Source organism: Phocoena sinus, chromosome 4 (genome assembly GCF_008692025.1).
Source record: "Phocoena sinus isolate mPhoSin1 chromosome 4, mPhoSin1.pri, whole genome shotgun sequence".
Lineage (NCBI taxonomy): Eukaryota > Metazoa > Chordata > Mammalia > Artiodactyla > Phocoenidae > Phocoena > Phocoena sinus.
The window spans coordinates 67,207,076-67,229,876 of record NC_045766.1 but is presented as its reverse complement, the minus strand read 5'-3'; the positions used below and the strand labels follow the sequence as shown (position 1 = coordinate 67,229,876).

The window sequence follows — 22,801 nt, the reverse complement described above, 5'->3', positions numbered from 1 at the left end:
AACTACAAAGTCAAAAAAAAAGAGCATTTTGTGAACCTTGCCAGCAACCTCCTCAGAAATTCTCAGGAAATTGCCTGGAGTAAAAGGGCGTTTGAGATCTTCATCACCTGCCAGGGGAAGAGACAGGGGCTACAATCCTGCCAGTGCATTTAAGAGAGGCATCACCTGTGAAATGCCAGTGCAGTCTCATTCAATTTTAATCATGTGTCAAGCATGTAGATTTTTCTCGAAGGCTGGTAGTGACAAGCAGAAAACAAAAGATTCTGAGAGAAAATCAGGTGAAGCAAGCAACAAAAGCTGAGCGTTCGAAATGGGGTCTGGGAAACATCTGGCTGTGAATGACAGTAGGGCAGTAGGAAGAATTCACGAGGTAGGGGTTCCAAGTGGCTGGGCTTTCATTGGTCCCTCAGGAAGAGAACAGCGTCAGCTCCCAAGGGGAGAAGCAAGGTCTTGGGAAGATAAATGTCAAGATTAAATCACGGTCCAAGTTTCTGAATGTTTAAGCCACCTGTAATCCACTATGCATCTGAAAAAAACCACTATGGGTTGGAGCTGGAAGGGGGCCTTACAAATCATCCAGTTCCAGGACACATTATACTGATTAGGCTTTGAGACCAGAGGGGTGAAGGAATGCCTGAGTGAAACGATGGGTTAGTACCAGCGGCAGGATGAAACCTTCCAGATTCCTGGTTACTTTTCCCATATCACACATGACTTCTGCCTATAAAACCAATTACAGAAGAGAGTTTATACCACACTTACATCAGTTTCTGTTTTTCTTTTCTCCTGGCATATCAAAGGTTGAATTTTTATGCTTATATTTATGGTCAGCTTCTTGAGTCACTATAGGGTTGAGAACATTTGCCTCTTACATATTTATTGCTGAAGAGAAAGCAGAAAACACAAACCAACTTTCCTGAACTCCAGAGCTCTTGAAACATAGGAAGCAAAATGGGAGAATAAATTTTCAACATAGGAAGCAAAAGCAAACACTCCAAAGAAACCAAACGTAGAAGATTTTAGCTAATAACCCTACTATTATCAGCCCTCTTTCATGTGATACACACATTCTCCACTGACACTCACGAGGGGATACATGTCAGTGTTCTGACGCTGAAAAAAAGCAAATAATTACCATAAAGTAGAAAAAATGAAAATAAGAGAAACAGGTGCTAGATCAGGAAAAGGGTCTGCAGTCATACCAAGAAGGCTTTTAGGAGCTTCAACATACAACTTTAACTGTCCGTGTATATATCTGTTTTGTGTGTGTATGTGTCTACCCAAGGTACACATCCCAAGGCAAAACTGTCAAGTCAGGACACTCTTCTCTGGGTACTTTTAGCCTCCCAATGCTGTGGCTCCCTGCCTCGTGGAGAAAGTGATAATGGAGGTGGGTGATTAGAAATGGCTTTTTATTTTCATACTCTTTAAGTCAGTAAAATGTCCCAAACTTATTACTCAGGAATCAGTGCCTACTTCCCCGCCCTCACCACATCCCGCCAAAGATTATAAATCTGTAATTGTTAACAGAGTCCACAATAATTTACACTTGACACTGCAGTTTCAGACACACTGTATTCTTTGATCACGGAGGTAGGGGTTGTTGCCTCGTTTGGGGGTTTGGAGAGGCTCAGAGAGTGACACGGGAAGCCCACAGTGCTATTGGGCAGTAGAAGTTTCTGATTCCAGAACCAGTCCTCTCTCTACTGATCCTCTAAGACTCTGGTATCATACTCAGTCCTTTGGCTTCTAGTTTGGAGACTATATACAATCTTCCCTCAAATACTCCATTCACATTGATTCTTTTTTTTTTTTTTTTTTCTGCTGTACGCGGGCCTCTCACTGTTGTGGCCTCCCCATTGTGGAGCACAGGCTCCGGACGTGCAGGCTCCGGATGCGCAGGCTCAGCGGCCGTGGCTCACGGGCCCAGCTGCTCCGTGGCATGTGGGATCTTCCCGGACCGGGGCACGAACCCGTGTCCCCTGCATCGGCAGGCGGACTCTCAACCACTGCGCCACCAGGAAAGCCCCACGTTGATTCTTGAGCTTCTTAAACCATGTTCTTTCTGTCTTACAGCTAACTGCTGAGACTTTTCTTTGACCATAGAATTCATCGTCAGACAGATATCTTTAAACTTCCTTGCCATTAAACAGAGTTCCTGAGGTACATCTAGTAGTATTCTTTATGGAGAATAACAACATAGGATCAGGAGACCTGATTTCTTGCACTAACTCTGCCAGTGAGACCACCATTATTATAATAATTACCACCTAATACTGAATGCTTTCCATATGCCAGGTATTAAGTGCTTTACATTTATTGTCTCTTTTAATTCTCATAACAACTCTTTCAGATGGTTTTATTATTGTCCGCATTTAACAAATGAGGAACAGGGGCCTTAGATAAGTAAAAGAGTATCTGCAGGATTACACAGTGTTAAATTAACTAAACAAAGAGGCCATTAGACTGAGGTGGCTGTAATGTCCTGGAAGCCTACTTAAGCAAGCCAAAACCTAAGCTGGAATGCTTCAAGGTCAAGAAAATTGAAACCTAAGGACAATCACTCACAAACAGCCAACTGGACTTTCTCAGCTAATGCAACCACTCAAGCTGTAGCCAATCAAATACTTTCCTTGTCTTGCTTCCACCTCTTCTCCATAGAAGTCTTGGCCCTGGCTCCCCTCTGTGGAGTGCTCCTAACTATGTCCAGTTTGATGCTGCCCAATTTGCATTGATTTTTGCTCAAATACCCTCTTAAAATTTAAAAATTTTAATATGCCCCAGTTTATCATTTAACAACAGCAAGTAAGTGAGAGAGAAGGATTCTAACACAGATCAGCCTCATTCCAGGATCTAAAATTTAACCATGAATGTGGCCAAGTAACTTCCCTTTTCTTGGATTTTATTTTTTCATGTATAATACAAGGAAGTAAAACCAGACGATCTCTAACCCTTTCCATCTCTATAATATGATGGGTTTATAAGCAGTGCTAACTTCAACCATGTTTTCTAGCCTGAAACTTAAAAATATAAAATCAAGTCAGTTTTTCAAGGACAAGAGTGGGAGTGGGTGGGCACTTGTTAATAGAAAGTGGAACAAACTGAATGAGTCTCTTTAATAAGGAGCATAAAATCCATGATTAGCAGTTTCCAGCATCAGAAGACACATATCACAGCCAAGAGGCAGTGGGGCAGATCACATCTGTCTGAATTAAAGAGTGTCATCATGTAGTCTTGTTTCCAGTGGAGACTCTGAAGCTATCTTCATGCTCAAGTTTCTCTCACAACACCCACTTTTAAAAAGCAGAGGAGTCAGAAAAGTCAGCTTGTCCTCAAAGGCAGCTCCCTCAGGTATTAGCTGCCTCTGTCTTATTAAATGTGGTCAGGCATGACTCAGCTCGTCTATCAACTGTCTGGGAAGGAGAACATTTCATGCTGGTAGAAAATCACCTTAAGCAGAACAATGGAAGGCACTTACGGTACACAGTTAGAACTGGGTTGCTTATTACTCAAAATCAAATCACCCTTTTCTTATTCTAGACAGGAGAGCATAATCACAGCCACGAGGGAAACAAGACTGCACTTGCTTAGGACACATCAGATCACCCTGTCACCTCCAGTTACAACTATCAGCCACTCAGACACCTCTTCTGTCTGGTTCACAAAGCAAGGGGGAACCGTGGGTTATGTCATGTCTTTCAACCAATAAACCCTCGGTGAGAACCTACTACATGCAACAGTTTATAATCAGCTCCAATGGGGGGATAAAGACACAGGGAAGACATGGTTTCTGCCCTCAAAGGTCTCACTATCTAGAGAGGGTAGACAGCCAAATAATTCATCTCAATGCAAAGCAAAATAAAGTAAATGCGAAAAAGAAAAAGATACAATGTGACATAAGAAGGCAGAAGGAGCTCTTAATTCTGACTGCAGGGGAGGGTGGGGAGTTCAATGAAGCCTTCACAGAAGAGATAGCATCTGATTTAAGCCTGAAAAGTGAATAAAATGTGTGCTGACAGATACAGAGGGAGGAATCCAGGCTGATGGAATATTGTAAGTAAAGGCGGGGAGGGCAAGGGAGCCATAACTGGTCTGTAAATCACCTGGGGTCGGATTACAGAGTGTGGGATGGTTTAGTTAAGCATGAGGGTGGGAGACTAGGATTATACAGGGTAAGGCACTCTGACTTATGAGTGACACATATTAATGATAATTATGGCACAGATGAAGACTGGATTGGGAAATACGTTTGTGCTCCCTGAGGCTGTCTGATGGTTCACACACACATGCATCTCCACAAGTGTCAAGAATGAAATTTCTTTATCCACTTGTTATCTCTGCTTTTACTTATACAAACCACAAATGATGACAAAAGAGACAATTACAGTAACCTGGTCTCCAGGGATGTGGAGGCAGTGAAGCTAATCACTTTTGAGGTGGTCCTCTAGCTCCACAACTGTTGGATTAGACGACTGTGATTTACCAAGATGAGAAAGACATTGCCTAGCGCCTGTTCCTTTTCCATCCCCCAGCCCCCCTATCGTCACTGATCATACATGGGGTTGTAGGGGGGGCAGCCACTTTATGTCAGTTTCTGGAATTTAATTATCCAGAACTTTCATTGCTTCTCTCTTGTGGAGTCTGTGCTCAAAATATTTTAATAACCAGAAACCTCAATGAATGGCAATGCTCTGTAGTATAGCACACTGTCTATACATCCCTTATGGTACTCAGAACATCAGCCCGTGAGTTATAGATGATTAGATATCTGGACTCTCTTTCCAACTACCTAAAGTTTCCTTGTTAATAGGACAATTGTCCTTTTCATCTTCATATCCCACCCCACCCCCACCCCCCACCCCCCGCCATGCCTGAAAAAGCCAAGAATCTCTGTAAACATGCAGAGTGAAAAAGAGAATAGTGGTAGATTCAGTGACAGGCTGAAGAATAGGACTTGAAAATAACTGGAAAAATTAAAGTTTAGCAAAATACAAGCCACAGATGAGAAAAAAAAATTAAAAATTTACACATCTGATGGGACTTCCCTGGTGGCGCAGTGGTTGAGAATCTGCCTGCCAATGCAGGGGACAGGGGTTCCACCCCTGGTCTGGGAAGATCCCACATGCAACAGAGCAACTAATTACTGAAGCTCTAGTACTGAACTGCTGAAGCCCTAGTACTCTAGAGCCCACGTGCTGCAACTACTGAAGCCCGCATGCCTAGAGCCCATGCTCTGCAACAAGAGAAGCCACTGCAGGCAGAAGCCTGTGCCCTGCAGCAAAGAGTAGCCCCCACTCACCGCAACTAGAGAAAGCCTGAGTGCAGCAACAAAGACCCAATACGGCCAAAAAAAAAAAAAAAAAGAAAGAAAGAAAAAGAAGCTAATAAAAATAATAAATAAAATAAAGCTGCCTCTTTAAAAAAAATTACACATCTGATAAAGGACATATCCAGGATATATAAAGAACTCTCAAAATTCTATATGAAAACAAATAATTTAAAAAGGGATAAAAGGTTTCAATAGACATTTTAGTAAAGAAGATATACAAAGAGTGAATAAGCATATGAAAAGATGCCCCAAATCATTAGTCATTAGATAAATGCCAATTAAAAATCACAGAGGATACTACTACACACCCACTAGAAAGGCTAAAATTTTTAAAGTGGAAAATACCAAGTGTTCACAAGGATATGCAACAGCTGGAACTCTCGTTTGTTGCTGATGGAAATGCAAAATGAAGTACAGTCACTTTAGAAAACAGTTTGACATTTTCCTATTAAGCTAAATATATACTTACAATGCAACCTAGCAATATTAGTTATAGGTATTTACCAAAGATAAATGAAAACTCGTGTTCAAACAAAACCCTATACACAGATGTTTATAGCAGACTTAATCATTATCACCAGAACTTTGAAGCACCCAAATGAACTTCAACTTGCTGATGAATAAACAAACTGTGGTATTATCTTTACAATGGAATACTACTCGGCAATAAAGAATGAATTTCTGATATGCTCAACAATGTGGATACATCTCAAATGCATCATACTAAGTGAAAGAAGCCCAGTCTCATATGATTCCGTCTGTATAAGATTCTGGAAAAGGCAGAATTATAGAAACAGAAAACAGATCAGTGATTGGCTAGGGACTTTGACAAGAGATTAATTGCGTTTGGAAACGTAGATTCTTATGGGCAAACACCCACCTTCAGGTACAAAAATCTCAATCCTAATCTCATAATAAAGGAAACCAGTTGGTGCTTACCCATGTGCCAGTGCATGGTGTCAGTTTTCAAGTTTATTCAACTGAGTACCTGATTACCTACTTGCTTTTGCTGGTTACAGGGAGACTTTGAAGTGTACATCTCACCAATTCTCCAGAACAACTCTGCGAGGTAGGTACGGCCTATAGTATCATCTTCATTTTATAAAGACAGAGAGTCACATGGAGACAAATTTGACTCTAGTCCAGGATTTCTTTTTCTCTACATTACATATTGTGAATTATCCAGGGCATTTTCTGCGCTCCCATAGCACTGAGATTTAAATTTGCTACGCTAACAATAAAGGAACTGCTCAAATGTTCCCCTCCTAGATCCCAGATTAGTGGGGTGAGTCCTGGGAAGACCTCTGAATTCACCATGATCTCTTCTTTTATGATGCAATGTAGTTAACCTTAAGGAACCATCCTGGAATGAGGCTGTGGTATCTATCATACACAGCCTGAGACTCATCTGCTATTTCATAATTCAAAAGACATTTACAATGGCACAGTCACTTTGGAAAATACTTTGGTAGTCCTTCAAAATGTTACACAAGGAGTTCCCATGTGACCCAGCAATTCCACTTCTAGGTATATACCCAAGAGAAATGAAAACATATGTCCACACAAAACTTGTACACAAATGTTCACAGTAGCATTATTCATAATAGATAAAAAGTAAAAACAATCCAAATGCCCATCAGTGATGAATGGATAAACAACAGAATTATTCATCACTAGAAGACAGTGAAGTACTGATACATGCTACACATGGACGCGCCTTTAAAACATTAAGTGAAAACATTATTCTAAGCCAGTCACAAAAAGCTACATATGATTCCATTTCTAGGAAATGTCCAGAATAGACAAATCTATGGAGAAAGAAAGTAGATTAGTGGTTGTTTAGGATTGAGGGAAGGGGGAAAGAAGTCATGTGGAATGGCAGCTAATGGATACAAAGTTTCTATTTTGAGTGATGAATATGTTCTTAACACAGATGTAGTGATGACTGCTAACATGACTGGTTGCTACTGTTTTCAACACATGGAGTCTTTAGAAAAAATATAAAATAAATAATGTTCTTAGTAGTGAAAGGGTTGGAATCCCCTGGGTATACCAGGAAAAAGAATCATAGGTTGGGAGTATAAGACAAGGGTTTGTGTCCTGGTTCTCTGGTTCTTCTGTTTACTGTTTTATGTCTATGGCAAAGTCGCCTAGTCTCTCCAAGTCTCTGTTTCCTTATCTGCAAAACAAGAATAATGATATGATTTATCATTTTTCCGATGATCATAGAATGCAAGCATTTTTAAACTATAAAACACTATATGATGTTGTTCATCACTATAATGATTAGTTGATATAATGATAATATGAACTATATTTGGCACATACTATAAGCCCAATAGTATGTGTGTTTATTGCATAGAGAAATGAAGGAATGCTGACAGGTGAAGGAAGAAGTACTCATTTGTTTAACATATGTATAACCATGTCTACAGATACTGAAATATTGGCAATTGGCTGAGTATCCTTTGTAGCACTGATTGTCTTTAAAACAAAAAAAAAAAAGAAGGAAAAGAAAACTGCCTATAATCAATTGAAATGTTTAAATGAGCAGATACTACAGGCAAGAATTAGGGTACATAACTACTTTTTGGGCTGAGTATCCAGTATTGGAAAACTTTGAACTGGAGAAGCGAGAACTCACTGATTTCAACTTCCAAAAATTGGGGTGGCTAATTTTCATCTTCTTGACATTACATATCTGACTAATACACAAATAGTAGCCACACTTATAATGCAGGAAATTCAAGAGTGATATCACTTTTCCCTCACAGATCACCTAACTTGATAGTTTACCAAGGGTATTTCCTGAATACTGAAATTATCTCTGTTCTATGCAAGTTATTAACATATCATTTTAAATATAGAAACAAAGAACCAATGTTTAAACAAGAATATCTCACAATTGCCCCTTGCTTACCATCCCAAGCACTCCAAAGGTTCAGGTCTTCATTCCTTCTTACTTCCAAAAATTGTTACTCTATATTTCTAGTTATACATATAATTAGATCGTAATATATTCAGATGATACAAAATTATTTTTAAATGGCGGAAATAAACTCAAACATAATTCCACTTTCTAAAGATAATCACCGTTAAGATTTGGGTGTATTCTACGGAAGGTTTTCTATATGTGCACATGTATGTAATTACACACACATGCACACAGTGGTGTGTGGTAAACCAGGGTTGGGGCAGGGCGGGGGTTGATTTGCAGCATCTGTTTATTAATTTCCATAGGGTAAATACTCTCACCAAGGCCAGTTTCAAACTAGCAATGATTTAATAGCTGGGTCACATAATTCCTGAAAATTGAACAAATGGCTCTCATAAACCACTGCAATCTAGCTCCAGCAAACAACTGCCACTGTTTTTAAAGGTTTCAGACTTTAAAAAACTGCTGTATGGTACCTGTTTTTAAACAGAAATATCTATCATAAACTCATTTCTTTATCAACAAATATAAATATATATTTTTTAAGACTCAATAATATTCTCCTTTTTTTTTTGGTATCCTCTATCAATGGATATTTACGTTGCTTTGTCCAATGTTACCTATTTGAACAACTGTATGAGAAAAAAAGTTGTGAATACAGCTTGACGCACTTCTCTGATTATTTCTTTAGGATATATGTGTGCAACGTTCATTACAAGGTCAATGGGAGGCACTTTGGTGTCTTTGAAACGAACAGTCAAAGTGCCCTTCACAAAGCCTATTCAAGGGACACTCTTACCCACATGGTATGAGAACACCACACTTGGTCATTAGATCACCACATCCTGTCAAATGCTAGGTAGGACTGTTCTCCTTAATTGTTGCTAATATGATGGGTGAAAAATGACATCTCATTGTTGCTTTAATTTGCATCTATCTTCCTACTCGTGAACTTGACTTCTTTTTAGTATGATCCATCTGTTTTTCTCTTCTTGAACTGCCTGAACTTCTAGTTTAAAATCTTTTCTCATTTTTTTCAAAGAGTATACTTTACATTGGAAGGATTTTTTTGTGAGCAAGAGCTCCTTGTGTTGTACTGACTTAACCATTTGCCATATACCTGTATCTTCCCAAGTTTTCATTCATCCTTTAACTTATAATATTTTGATGCTCCACTAATTTTGTCAATCTTTATGTAGTCAAATATATCTAATTTTCTTTAATGGCCCCTACCCTTGATGATATATCTAGAAAGGCTTTCTCTACCTCCACATTATAAAAACACTTGCATATATTTTCTTCAAGTACTTTTAGGCTTTAATTTATTTTTTTACATTTAAATATTTCATTCAAGTGAGATTTGTTTGGGGGTAAGGAATAAGGTAAGAATTTAACTTTATTTTTATAGAAATTACGCAAATGTCCTAGCATTTAAATACATCTTTTTCGACCGACTCTGGATGCTACCTTGGGTAACCGCCAGCTGCAGAGCTGGCTTCCTTTCTTTCTGGATTCGTGTTTTCACTTCAATTTTGTCCTCCGAGATTTTCTTACCAACTCAGCAAGATACTTATTTTTAAATGCAGCATTTCTAGATGCTTTACAGGAAAAGGGTTGTTTAGGGCACCTTGTCCACCATACTGAGAGAAATTGAAATCTTCTCCAAGCTATTTCCGACATGGTGGGTAGCATGAACATTCAGTAACTAGATAGTGTCAGGGACCTGCTCAAGTCCTTTCAGTGACCTTTTGTGGCATGAAGGTAAATGAAATAACACCCGTAATAGGCCCTGGACTCTGACTACCTCTTCCTCCTCGTCTCAGGTCCCTTCCTCCAGAGTTTTCTTTTTTCTTTTTTTTTTTTTTGTGTATGTGTGCGAATTTTAAAAATATTTTTATCGAGGTATAATTGACATATAACATTATGTTAGTTTCAGGCACACAGCATAACGATTTGATATTTGTGTATACTGTGAAATGATTGCCACTGTAAGTCTAGTTAACATCTGTTACCATACATAGTTACAATTTTCTTTCTTATGATGAGGAATTTTAAGATTTATACATGGACATATATGCACTACCAAATGTAAAACAGATAGCTAGTGGGAAGCAGCCGCATAGCACAGGGAGATCAGCTCCGTGCTTTGTGACCACCTAGAGGGATGGGATAGGGAGGGTGGGAGGGAGACGCAAGAGGGTGGGGATATGGGGATATATGTATACGTATAGCTGATTCACTTTGTTATACAGCAGAAACTAACACACCATTGTAAAGCAATTATACTCCAATAAAGATGTTAAAAAAATAATAAAAAATAAAAATAAAGCAGAAACTAACACACCATTGTAAAGCAGTTATCCTCCAATAAAGATGTTAAAAAAATAAAAATAAAGTAGAAACTAACACACCATTGTAAAGCAATTATACTCCAATAAAGATATTAAAAAAAGAAAGATTTACTCACTTAGCAATTTCAATGGATGAATGGATAAAAAAGATATAATATTATTATTGCATTATTCACCCATGAAAAAAGAATGAAGTCTTGCCATTTGTGACAACATGGATGGACCTTGAGGGCATTATGCTAAGTGAAATAAGTCAGACAAAGACAAACATCACATGATCTCATTTATATGTGGAAAAATAAAATAAAATAAACAAAAACCTGAGTCTATAGATACAGAGAACAGATTGGTGGTTGCCAGAGGTGGGAGATGGAGGGGTGGGTGAAATGGAGAAGGGAGTCAAAAGGTACAAACTTCCAGTTACAAAATAAGTAAGTCATGGGGATATAATGTATAGCATGGGGACTATAATTGATAACACTGAATTGTATATTTGAAAGCTTCCCCCAGTTCTTGAAGCTCCAGCGATACTGGTGTCATGATCCTTATGGCTCAGGGCCTTCACATATGCCATCCACTGCCTTCTCTCTGCTTTGCATGGTGGTCCTTCTTTCCTTCACTTCTCAATAGAATATGTCATCTTCTCAAATAGATTTTCTCAACCACCCAACAATGGGAGTATTGTCCTATTATTTTCTATCAGTATAATGCCCTATAGATAATCTTCACTTTTTAAAAATGTGTTTATTTATTTATTTTCTTCTGTCCTACAGCCTCCCCAAGACTAAGCTCCATGATGGCAGATACCATTTCTGTCTTGTTTACCAATAAATACAGGCAAGCACAGTGTATATCACATACTGATAGACTATGAATGAATGCAAAGTGTCTTAATCTTCTTTACATCCCCTGTGGTACAGATGCCCAGGAAACATCTGCTGAGCTGGGTTCCACATCTAGTCATGAAGGACCACCTACCCTAGATATGGACGTCATGTAGATGTTTGACCTGTTTCTATTACGTCACAAAGGTACATTTTCAAAACAGGAGGGAAATACTTATCCTTCTGTGATAAAAGTATTGCATGCTTTAAAATGGATAACTAGCCTATGAAAACACAGATTTCCCTGGGATTAAAGAGGACTTGTGCATTAAACCTGAACACTTTTTCAGGTTTGTGATTCTGGAGAGTTTGCACTGGGTATGGATCAGGGATAATGCCCCCTGTCCAAAATTTTGCGCACTTGCTGAATCCAGATAACAGTTATTCTAGCAGTTTTATTGCCACAGTGTTTGGCTGTTAGCATAACTGATGCCATTCTGGCCCTTACAGGTTCTCCTGTCCTTCGCTGACCCTACCCAGGACTGTACTGTACAGTGAGTCACTTCTCTGTAGTCAAAGGCTTTGTAGTTAATAGATATTGCTTCATAATTATTAGGATCAGGTGGCCTCTATGCTCTGTTAGTCCCCACACAATGATGAAAACCTTTGCTGACGTATTCATGGAACCCACAAGACTAGTTACCCATTCATGAATTTTGACTTAGGAATGCATGTCCTGTTTCCAGTGACCTAACTCCTTACCCTAGGTTAACTATAACCCCTCGGTGGTGCAGAGAGCAGCTGTGAATGCTTCTGAATACTTGTCCACCCAAACCTGATCCCACCTTGTAAGTTACTTATAAGAAACGGATCCATTGATTATATGGAGCTGCCTGCCTCAGTTTTCAGCCTCAAGATGCCTTCTCAGTTCAGTGAGTATGTTTGTTCCCTCTGTCCTCCAACACACACACACACACACACACACACACACACACACACACACACAGAAACAATAGTTTCTGAAAAAGATGAAACATTCCAGCCCCACCAGAAATAAAATGGAACGTGCAGTAAATCCACCATCAAATTTCAAAATTCACACCCAATCACCACCAAAGGCTAGCAAAAAACCCCCAAAACCTGGCATTTCTTGACTGAAAATAATTTTCTAAAGCTATACACTGTTGGGTACCAAAAAATTTCTGAGCCACAGGTAAACATCATTTACAAAGTCCCTAGACACCTAGCAAGAGGGACGGAACCTCTGTAGTTGGAGAAGAAGGAGAAGACAGGGAATTACAGTCCATATCTCTGAGTTAGCCACAGGGGAAGCCAAATGAGTAACGCCAAAGCAACCTTGCCACATGCTAAAGTCAACAGCTTCCCATTCCACTCAAACCCGCTGCATCTGAATTGAACCACTGTTCCTTCATCCATCTGCAATCTTGTTAAGAACTGCTTTCCCTTAAGAAACTTTTTATAACCTTGGGAAAAAGTATGTTATCTAATGTACACAATTGTAGTACACTGTATATGTTTCAGGAAGCTTGGAACAAATCAATTTGAAATAGTATTTGCAACATGAAAAATTACATCCTATGTTCTCTGTTTTTTTAATCGGTTGAATGTTTCCTTTCAAATGTGTGTGCTCCGTATCATCAATTATTGATAGCTTTGGTTGGCATATTTAGAAAGAGAAGAGTTTTAATCATAAAGAATTCAGTGGCAGCGTGGTATTGAGCGAATAGCATGCATTTTAAGGTCAATCAGGTAGATGAGTTTTACTACTTATAATAGCTATAGTAAGCTGTTAATTTAGCTTTTTAATTCACCTTTCTGAATGTGGAGTTCCTCACTGGTAAAGACAGATGAAAACATCTATTTCTATCTTATGAGGCTCTTCAGAAATTTATGCAACATTTTATATTAATACACACACAGAGACACACACGCACACAAACACTACTCCCTGATTCAATTAATGCTATTTCATTCACCTCCTTCTTTTTTTATTATACACACACACACACACACGCACATTCCACTATATAGCTATTACCAATTTAAAGAGAATTAGAATAAGAGATATTTAAAGCCATGCTTAGCTTAACATGATCTTCCTTTAGTCATTAAAAAAATTCAGTATTGTATAATGCTTCATGGCTATTTTGCAGTCATCAACTATCACTGCATTGTAGATAAGAGGAAGAACATTTTTTAATAACAGGATATTTAGAGTAATAAAGGTGAGATAACTAAGAGCTTGCTTTAATAAAGCAACCAGGAACAAAGACCCTGTCTTCACTTTCTTCCTGAAATCCTGCTTAGCAGCTCATAAAGAATATTGTATGTAGTGGGAGGGACTCCTCCAACACTTCCATTTATTAATCGCTATATTCACACTTTCCATTATTTCAATTATCCTCCAAACGAAGCTACATCCTCCTCTTAGACCTAAATACGAGCTGGGTTTCTACTGAGCCTCCAGCAATACATTGCTAAAAGGAAAGACATTTTACAGCTCAGTGTCAGTTGCAACCAGCAGATTGCTTCTGCCCTAGACCTTATGTATGCAGAGTGCATAAGGGCGCACTCTTGCCTGCCATCTCCTCTCCCTTCAGTATCATGAAGGCCATGCACAGCTCTACGCCTCTACCATCTCTGCTGTATACTTCCTTCATAATACAAGTATCCTGAAGATGCTGATGGCTCTCTTGGCTAGAGGTACACTAGATACAAGGAAACTTCTATAATACTTAAGGCTTCTATTTCAGCTCATCATTTTAACATACTAGGAAGAAAGGAAAGAGTCGGAAGGTAAACAAAACAAAACCGAACTCTTCTAAAAGGACACCATCCAATGCAAAGTTCAGTTAAAAAAAGAGAGTATTTAACTGTGGTACTTAAAAAAGTTTTTTTTTTAATGATCTGAAAAAGTATATTCCTGGGTTTGCATCAAATGCAGCAAAGTCCCTCTGTGGAAAGACTCTCTGTATCTCCTCTATCTTTCTCTTTGTATCTCCCTCTCTCTCACCCTGTCTCTATCTCTATCACTATCTCTTCTCTTTCTTCCTCTCTCCTTTGTCTTTCTTCTTCTCTCCTCACCCCCACTCCTTCTCTTTATTTTCCTTTACCTTGAGTGGACAATTTAAAAATGCTGAAAAGACATTTAGAAGCAAGCCATGGATGTGAAAAAGTCTTGCATAAGAGAAATTCTGTTTTCCTCAGGGGACCAAATAGATCAAAGAGTCCAAAGCAAATTAGAAAACTATGGAGATAAAAGTAATGCTTTCTATCTGAAAAGCAAAAATTAGTTCATTAAGAGACCTTTGGGGCAGTCTGAAGTCCCAGAGGATCTAGGGAAGGACAGAATTAACTCAGGTGCATCAATTTAAGCTATTAGGTGTAATGTGTTTAAACAGCAAACAAGTCCATGGTGAAGGATTAAAGGTTTCTTCCCAAAGTAAAAAAGAGCAAACAAAGCTATGTTAAATAATGGCTAATAATGGTTGAGATCTGCTTGGGAAAAACAATTTGTATATCTGTGTTTGCTTTAACAATAATAGAGTCCTATATTTCAACTATAGTTGTATGCAAGCAATTAAGAATCAAATAAAATCCACGGTATTATATTAATAAAGAGTTACGTTTACATAGAAAAGCTACGAGTAACTGATGGATGGCCTCTCTGTTTCCTTCCCCTTGAATATCTACACAGGTTCCACGGAGGAAGCATAGTTGGCAAATACTCTTCGGTTGGTCCTTCTCGCTGGCATGGAAAGCCCAGACTTTAAAAGGACCACAATGTTCTGTTATATAAGTTATGGGAAAAATGCAAACATCAGTACCTTGGTTTATATATCAAAATGGACACTCCTGCATACCTCAAGGAGTACTTCAAGAAATGTGAAAGTATCTCGGAAGTAAACAAAACAAAACAATGAGATGATGGGCAAAGAGCCTTAAACTATTATTCCAGACACTACTGACAAACACCGTAGGAAAGTGGTATTTATTTCCCAATAATGTACAGCTTTACCAAGAGTTTTGATCCTGGTGGCAGAAGGAGAAATGAGATTCATGAAAACAACAGAACTCAGCCAAGTCTAGATTATCAAGTGTGTGATTACTTTGTCTCTTTTCTCTTATTTTCTCAGTCACCTTGTATTTTCATTATTCCTACTGCCTCTAAAACTGAGAAAGACAAAGGAAGGCAATTCTGTATATTGCTTTTATAGGTTTGGATGGCAGGTACTTGAAGTTATTGACTGAGGTTCTCATATTATTTATAAAATGTATCCATTTTCTCTCTGTCCCTCAAAAATAAATGAGTGATTGCAGCACCTAGTGGATTTTAGAATAAAGTCATTATTGTGTTGTTATCTCAAGGGTAGATATATATTTTATTTTTTAAAGAAGTTCATCAACTAAATAGAAAAGGAATTTTTAAAGTAGTGAAATAAAAGGAGTGAGAACTAGCCCAGGAGTGAGTCACTTGATAATCAGATGGTCATCTGGTTCTATAAAGCTCATCTCAATATGGCAGAAACAAATATTGGGGAGGGGGGAACGTAGAAACAAAGGCGATTCAAAGTGCAGAAGACTGTCTTATAAGCCAGATATTGTCACTTATAACCATATACACCCATGTATTCCCTGCAAAGACAGCGGCTTCTCTTAACTCACACATGTTATGGAAGAATCAGGTCATTTTTCTAAACATAGAATTATCGCTGTGATACAAGAAGCCTTTCTAGAAAATCTATAACTGCAAAGCTAGCATCAGGCCAATAAATTGTGGTACTCAAATCTCTTTTCAATACCCACCCTTGGGAAGTACAAGTAACTTAAAAATAAACATCAATGTCTTTCAATGCAGCTCAAAAAAAAAAAAAAAAAAGTGAAGATACCTGCTCCGAAGAAGAAACATAGAAACATTTATAGGACATCAGGGTGAATGTTATAATTCCAATGACCTTTAGGTCTAAGAATAAAATGAAACTATATTCTTCACACATTCTTCAAATGTTTGGACTAAATTGCATAGAAAGGAAGTGTGTTCAGGATGACCAGCCATGAGCAACAGAGACAGGACTGAATGTCACAAGTAGATCCAAGTATGGAGTTTTTCAAAGAACATATTCAAATAACATGAGGCCACTGGTGCTGGCAACAAATTGAATTTTTACCAAAAGCTGAAAGAACCATTTCACAGCATTAAAATATTACAGATCCTTGTAGAAGAAAGACCGAAAAAAAAGAGCTGGCCAACTATGTCTAAAATACATTAAACACAAATATTCCCTTCACCTGCAAGGATTCCTGTCCTCCACAATCTGTTCCTAACTTACCTTTCCAGCTTGGCTTCTAAACGCCTTCACACTAACCCTGAATTCAGCTGAACTGAACTATTCTGTTCCCAAATAAGAGATATATTTTCTCCTAGAAAAGAGCAGTCGTTGTTTGATTAAGAAGTTGTCCTCAGTACCACCCTACAGGACTCATAACTTTCTCTGCCGTCTTATGCAATTTTGTTTGGTATTTATTTTCTCTTCTTTCTCTCAAATTTTACTGTAAGATACTTACAATAAGAACCTTCCTTTATTCACCCTGGTTTCTACAGTATGAAATGGTCAAACACATGACCTTTAGAATAAAGTGAAATCATTGTAAGATAAACACTTGTCATTAGAAATAATTAAATAATAGGAAGGGTGTACCCTGAGCATGTCCATGGTGTATAAGACAACCCATAATGCTCTTTAATAAAAAAGCAAGAAGGAAGAATTGGTTGAGGTTTTGCTGTTGTTGGTTTAGCTGGTTGGATGGTTATTTTGCTGTTGTTAGTTGGTTGGTTGTTTTGGTTTATATGCAGGGACACAGTGAAACAGAATGATTAAATGACTTTAATGTCATTAAACAGCTCACGAAGTGAAACAGTCAGAACTTGAACCAGTGTCTCTTGATTCCTGGTAAGCCACAATGTTTTTATTTATTTTACATAGTGTAATTCACTCTCAATAAGCCACACGATTATTTCCACCCTCTGCAAATTTCTTAAAAATAATGATAAAGAAATAAGGGGATCTTACCTCCGTTAGTAGAAGAAAGCCCTAAGGGTAGGTAATGCTGTATAAAAGAAAGAGCTCTGCTTTTGGAGGGAAGGCAGCCTTCGAAACCTTATCATGAGTACTGTTAACTGAGACCACTCCCTGGCTTTACATTTCCTAAACTATAAGACGGGTATAATACCTACACCCCATCCGCATCACAGTGTTTTCTGTGAAGTTAATGATAATGTGAGTGAAATCTAGCCCTGCACCTGGCACACAGTCAACTGTTTGTTGACTTTGAAATAAAAAGCTGTATTCAAAGATCTCTGTGTGTGTGTGTGTGTGTGTGTGTGTGTGTGTGTGTGTGTGTGTGTATGTGTGTGCGTGCATGCCTTTGGGAAAGAAAATTCATTGCTATCATTTTTTACGTGGACTGTGTAGCAAATGATTTTGATATGGCAGTATTTTTTAAATTCACCATATTATATGTGGTGCCATTCTAACTACCTCCCCAACTTGGAATCACAAGTTCCAAATGTTCATTTCTACTCTAAAGGCAGCTTAAACAATTCAACTTTTTAACATGTCGCCAATGAAACACACCAAAATAGAAATGTGTGACAAGTCAAAGTTTGCTTTTGGGATTCTTGCAAAGGAGCACTTCTTTGAGTTTAGTATTAGAAATGTTTAATTCTATAATAAGCAAAAACAGGAATATTGACTTTTGAGCTTACACTACAGTGATTTGCTTCCCGGGGGGGAAAATCACTGCAATGGGGGGGGGGGTGCACCTTAAGTGAGGGGGCAGGGCAAGTAAAGATACTTCTTATCTAGAAAACACAGAAATATATTACTGAGTGGTTCTTTAACAGTTAGCAAAACCCATGACCCCTTGGATCTTAATATTTTTTTCTGAATTATTTATCTGCCAGTAGAGTACAAGGGGAATGCATTTAGTAAAAGTAACATGCATCTTGGGAGCTGAGGAACTAGTTGAAGTCACAGATGTGTTAAGTATTAGCTGTTTAACTTTGGGTAGCTCACTTAGCCACTTTGATCCTAATTTTCTTATCCAAATAAGAAATACCCTGACTGCTCTGTTTTGGGTGTGAGAACTAAATGACACAGAACATGTAAAATTCAAAGAGAATTTTATTTCAGCAAAGGAAGCTTTATTATCACCACTATACCACATTATAATTATATTATCACTATTATAATTATCCAAGCTTTAATTCCTTAAAAGAAAGTAAATGTTGGCTTTTGATTATCTGCTTTTATCACCACTGGAGATGAAATGTTGCTGCCACGTTCCTGAGTGAAGATGGAAGTCACTGTACTGCTATAGAGAGACTATGTTCTCTAGTCAGAATTGTGTGCCTTGAAGCCCAGTTCACTGCACTTGAATGCACCACATAGAAATAAAGCTCTTATGTTGTTATGATTCTTTTTTAAAATTGTGGGCTTTCCTTAAGAGAAGGTCCACATGGAGGGGTCCAGAGCAACAAGACAAAACTCTTACTAATATCATATGTGTGTACAGAGCTTTAAGGTTTTAAAGCTATTTCTCCTTTGTCCCTCACATCAATCTTGTGGTTCCATTAACATGGGTACCTAAAGCACAAAAAGAGCCTCATGAAAGACCAACCAGTCTACTGTCATCTACCTCGTTGTAAGAGGCATGATGCACGAGAGGTTGGTTGATCCCCCAGTATGTGCATTGATCCCTTTTTCCTCTTATAGCCCAGAGCCAGTTGCCCCTTTTATTTTTGTCAACAACACTTCCTTTTTGTTCCTCTCCCTCCCACTAGGAAGTACATCACTGACACAGACACAATATACCTTTTCATAAGGAAGGCAAATAAACATGGGCCAGATGGGCTGAGGGCATTACAACATGTTTCCTGCTCCCATGGTGACTCAATGGGGTTGGTATGAGAACTTATCTTATTCAAGAAATCAGCTTCCCTGGCAGAATTATGAGTCAGTTCCTGGGTAGAAAGCTCATTTTCCAACAACATTTGAGGGGATGGGGTGGGGGCCCGTTGGATGGATTACAGTAAAGGTCATTCAGAAAACAACGTGGCCAGGACCAGTAGGGAGGCACCAGCACTAACCATCCACTAACTTCTGAAACTTCATTGACCTCTAACGAGAGTAACAAGGTCATCTCCCCCTTTTCCTTCAAGGTGGGAACATAAAACCACATTGACGAATTGCTGGCATGAATCCAAACAAGTTCCATTATAAAATTAACCAATTTGGGCAAAAAAGGATGTGAAGGGACACTTTTTTCATCCATTTTACATATATGTGTTTGTAGATATATGTATATATATGTATAAATATAAAAGTTGAGTTCCTACTCTGTGTCTATATGTCAATCTTTACTCCAAGTGTTTGGGTAACAAACAAAATGGACAAGTCCCTGTCCTTAGGGAGCTTAAAAACAGAGAAATAGGGAGGGATGGAGGAAAAGGAGGGAAAGAGAAAGAAAGAAAGGAGAGGAGGATGGGGTTGGGGAGGAAAAAGAAAAGGAAGAAGGTGGAAGGGAAGGAGAAGAAAAGGAGGAGGAGAGAAAAGAAAGAGTTAATATAGCGTCAAGAAATAATGAGTGTTATGAAGACAACTAAAGCAGGATAGAGGAATAGAGAGTGATTGGCCGGGCTATTTTAGTTAAGATGGTTAAGGAAGGCCTCTGTAAGAAGATACCAGTGAAGGATAGAACTAAATCAAATAAGAACAAACAACAATCAGGCGTCATATTCAGCATATTTAAGAATCAGGACATCAGGACACCGGCCAGTCAAATGGGACACTCACTCAAACAGGACAGATGCTGGTCTAAACAGCCAGTAGAGTTGTACACTAGTGCATCCCAGCTGAATATCAGCTCTGCTTATAATATATCCTTTCCTCTGTGAAGCCTCCAAGGGCCAGCAAGGTTAGAAGTTATCGCTCCTTCTCTTGGCTTTGAGCTGTACTCTGTCCTAATTATACCCCTCCTTTAATGCTATTATTGGTTTCCAATAAAATGCCTTAAGTGGTGTAGCAAAACTGAAACACACCCAGAAAAGATCTTCAGGATGGTAGGAGGGCTCAAATCCATGCCATGTGAAGAACAGTTGAAGGCACGTATTGGACAACATGGTCATGGTTTTACGACCACTGTTTTAACATCTCTGACAGCCTGTCACATAGAAGAGGAAATAAAGCAATGATATTCAAAGTATGGTCCATGGTCTTCAGGGAAATTATACATGGCAAGCTTTTATTTAAATGAAGATACCTTAGTTCCCTGAATTAAAATTAGAGAATCATGGGATTAGGTATTTTCTATTTAAATCCAGTAGTTGAACCAAAGAAATATATAGATATGATGAGACAAATTCCAGTTATATGTACTAAAAAATTTCTAAGAATTTGATCAGTCCAAAGACATAATGGGCTAAAATTCGATGATCACTAGTTAGAGGTACCATAGAATGGTTCTGAGCAGTACCTCTGAAGATGAGACGAGACCTGCAAGGACAGACTTTCAAGTCCCCTGTAACTCTGAGGACATATGATCCAAGTCCATGATAACTGAGTTTGGTTATTTAAACTCAGTAACCGGTTATTTCTTTCCTATATGGAAGCAGTAGACAAAAACCCATGTTTATCTACTTGTTTCTATAAGGTATCAGTGGACTGGTACCACTGAGGCTTTCTCCACCATTGGCTCAAGTTTGGAAAACAGAGTCATACTACCATCACTGTCATTTCTTTTCCCATAGGACCTGAGGTAAGGGGAAGAAATAGGATTCTAGTTGGCTTGGATGTGAAGGTGATGGAAAATTCCTATAATTAGAAAGTGCACTCCCCCCAGTGCACTTTGTCCCATGAAGACGAAAGATATCAGTGGTTCCTCCTGGCACCAAAATTCTATAATTCTGTCAAATATAAGATTCCATGTTACCAAAGAAGTCAGTGGAAATAAACAACGTTATGTTCTCTTAACTCATTTTCAGAAAGACTTGAGACATTACCCTATGTGTGAGTTGCATTTTAATAGATTGTCAAAAGACATTCACTTACCTGAGGCATCACTTTGCAGGATCCCATAGAAATAGAGACTCATTACACACCACAGAAGTCCCATCCTGTCAATATAAATGCAAAGGTAAGGAGAGTACTTATTACTCTCAAGTGCTTAAATAATATTCGTACATAGGCATGCTGACTATTGACTAGGAACTGTTCTAAGAAGTTTACAATATTAACACACTTAATTGTCAGAACCAACCCGTAAGATAGGCTTTTTTCATCCCCATATTGCAGATAAGAAAACTGAGACACGTGTAAATAACATACCCAAGAACCTGTGGCTAGAAAGTGGTAGAGTAATGATCAAATTCCAGTAGCCTGGCTCTAGAACGGCCTCTTAATCACTGAACTCTAACTGCCTACTAAAAAAATATTTTTTTGGATTTTTTTTATCAGAGTTGAATTTCTGGTAGATGAGTTTGTTCTTATTACCCTTCATCATATTCTCTTGTTTATTCCCAATTGGAAATATTTTATAATCCAGACAGTTTTCCTTCTTAGTGATGAATAGAAAGTCTACAAATACTGGATTCAGACTTGGTTTGCAGTCCACCATACTCTGAATTTATAGTAAGGGGAAATGTATAATCCTCATGCCCTGCTGTGCCTGCTCTTATCTTCTCATTCGCAGAGACGAATGATGAGGCTGAATTCCAATTTCTGTGATCTTTAGCCTTTCTGTTGATAACCAGCTGAAACAGCCAACTAGAAAGAACGATGCCCTTATATTTGGTTGTGTGATCTTTAATGCAGAAGGGCTGGAGATTTAACAACTCTGTGAAATATTTCTTTCCCTACTACTCTAGACATATCTGGCCCCTGATAAAACTGCTGTGGGGTTATAAATACTGAAACCTGAATATTACTGATAAATTCCATACTTAAGACTTCCACTCTCTGTTTTGAACACAACAGCCATACTGGGTGCTTACATTGGTCTTGGTAACTTGTCCAGACCATATTTATAGTAGGTGACAGAGATGAGATTTATATCCACACCTGGAAAACTACAAATCTGTTATCCTAAACATTAGCCTATGTCACAAGTTTCACAACCACAGGAACCCAGTAGTCTAAAAAGCTCAAAGACATATTTAATAAGTAGGGTAACATTAATAGCATTTGAAATGGGACATTTTGAAGAGCACTACACTGAAACAAAAGGTACCTTTTGGACAGTACCAAAAGGTACGGTCCAAAACGGTACTGTCCAAGCAATCCAG

At 38.4% G+C, this 22,801-nt stretch overlaps 1 protein-coding gene across 2 annotated transcripts in view; it reads right to left on the bottom strand.

Moving 5' to 3' along the window:
- Positions 1-22,801, bottom strand: part of IL1RAP (interleukin 1 receptor accessory protein) — a 123,662-nt gene that overhangs the window by 57,853 nt on the left and 43,008 nt on the right. For both annotated transcript variants that reach the window (XM_032631290.1, XM_032631289.1), the window contains exon 2: positions 21,570-21,634. In XM_032631290.1, the coding sequence (XP_032487181.1) occupies positions 21,570-21,633 (64 nt within the window). In that variant the 5' untranslated portion in view covers position 21,634. The remainder of the gene's footprint in view (positions 1-21,569; positions 21,635-22,801) is intronic.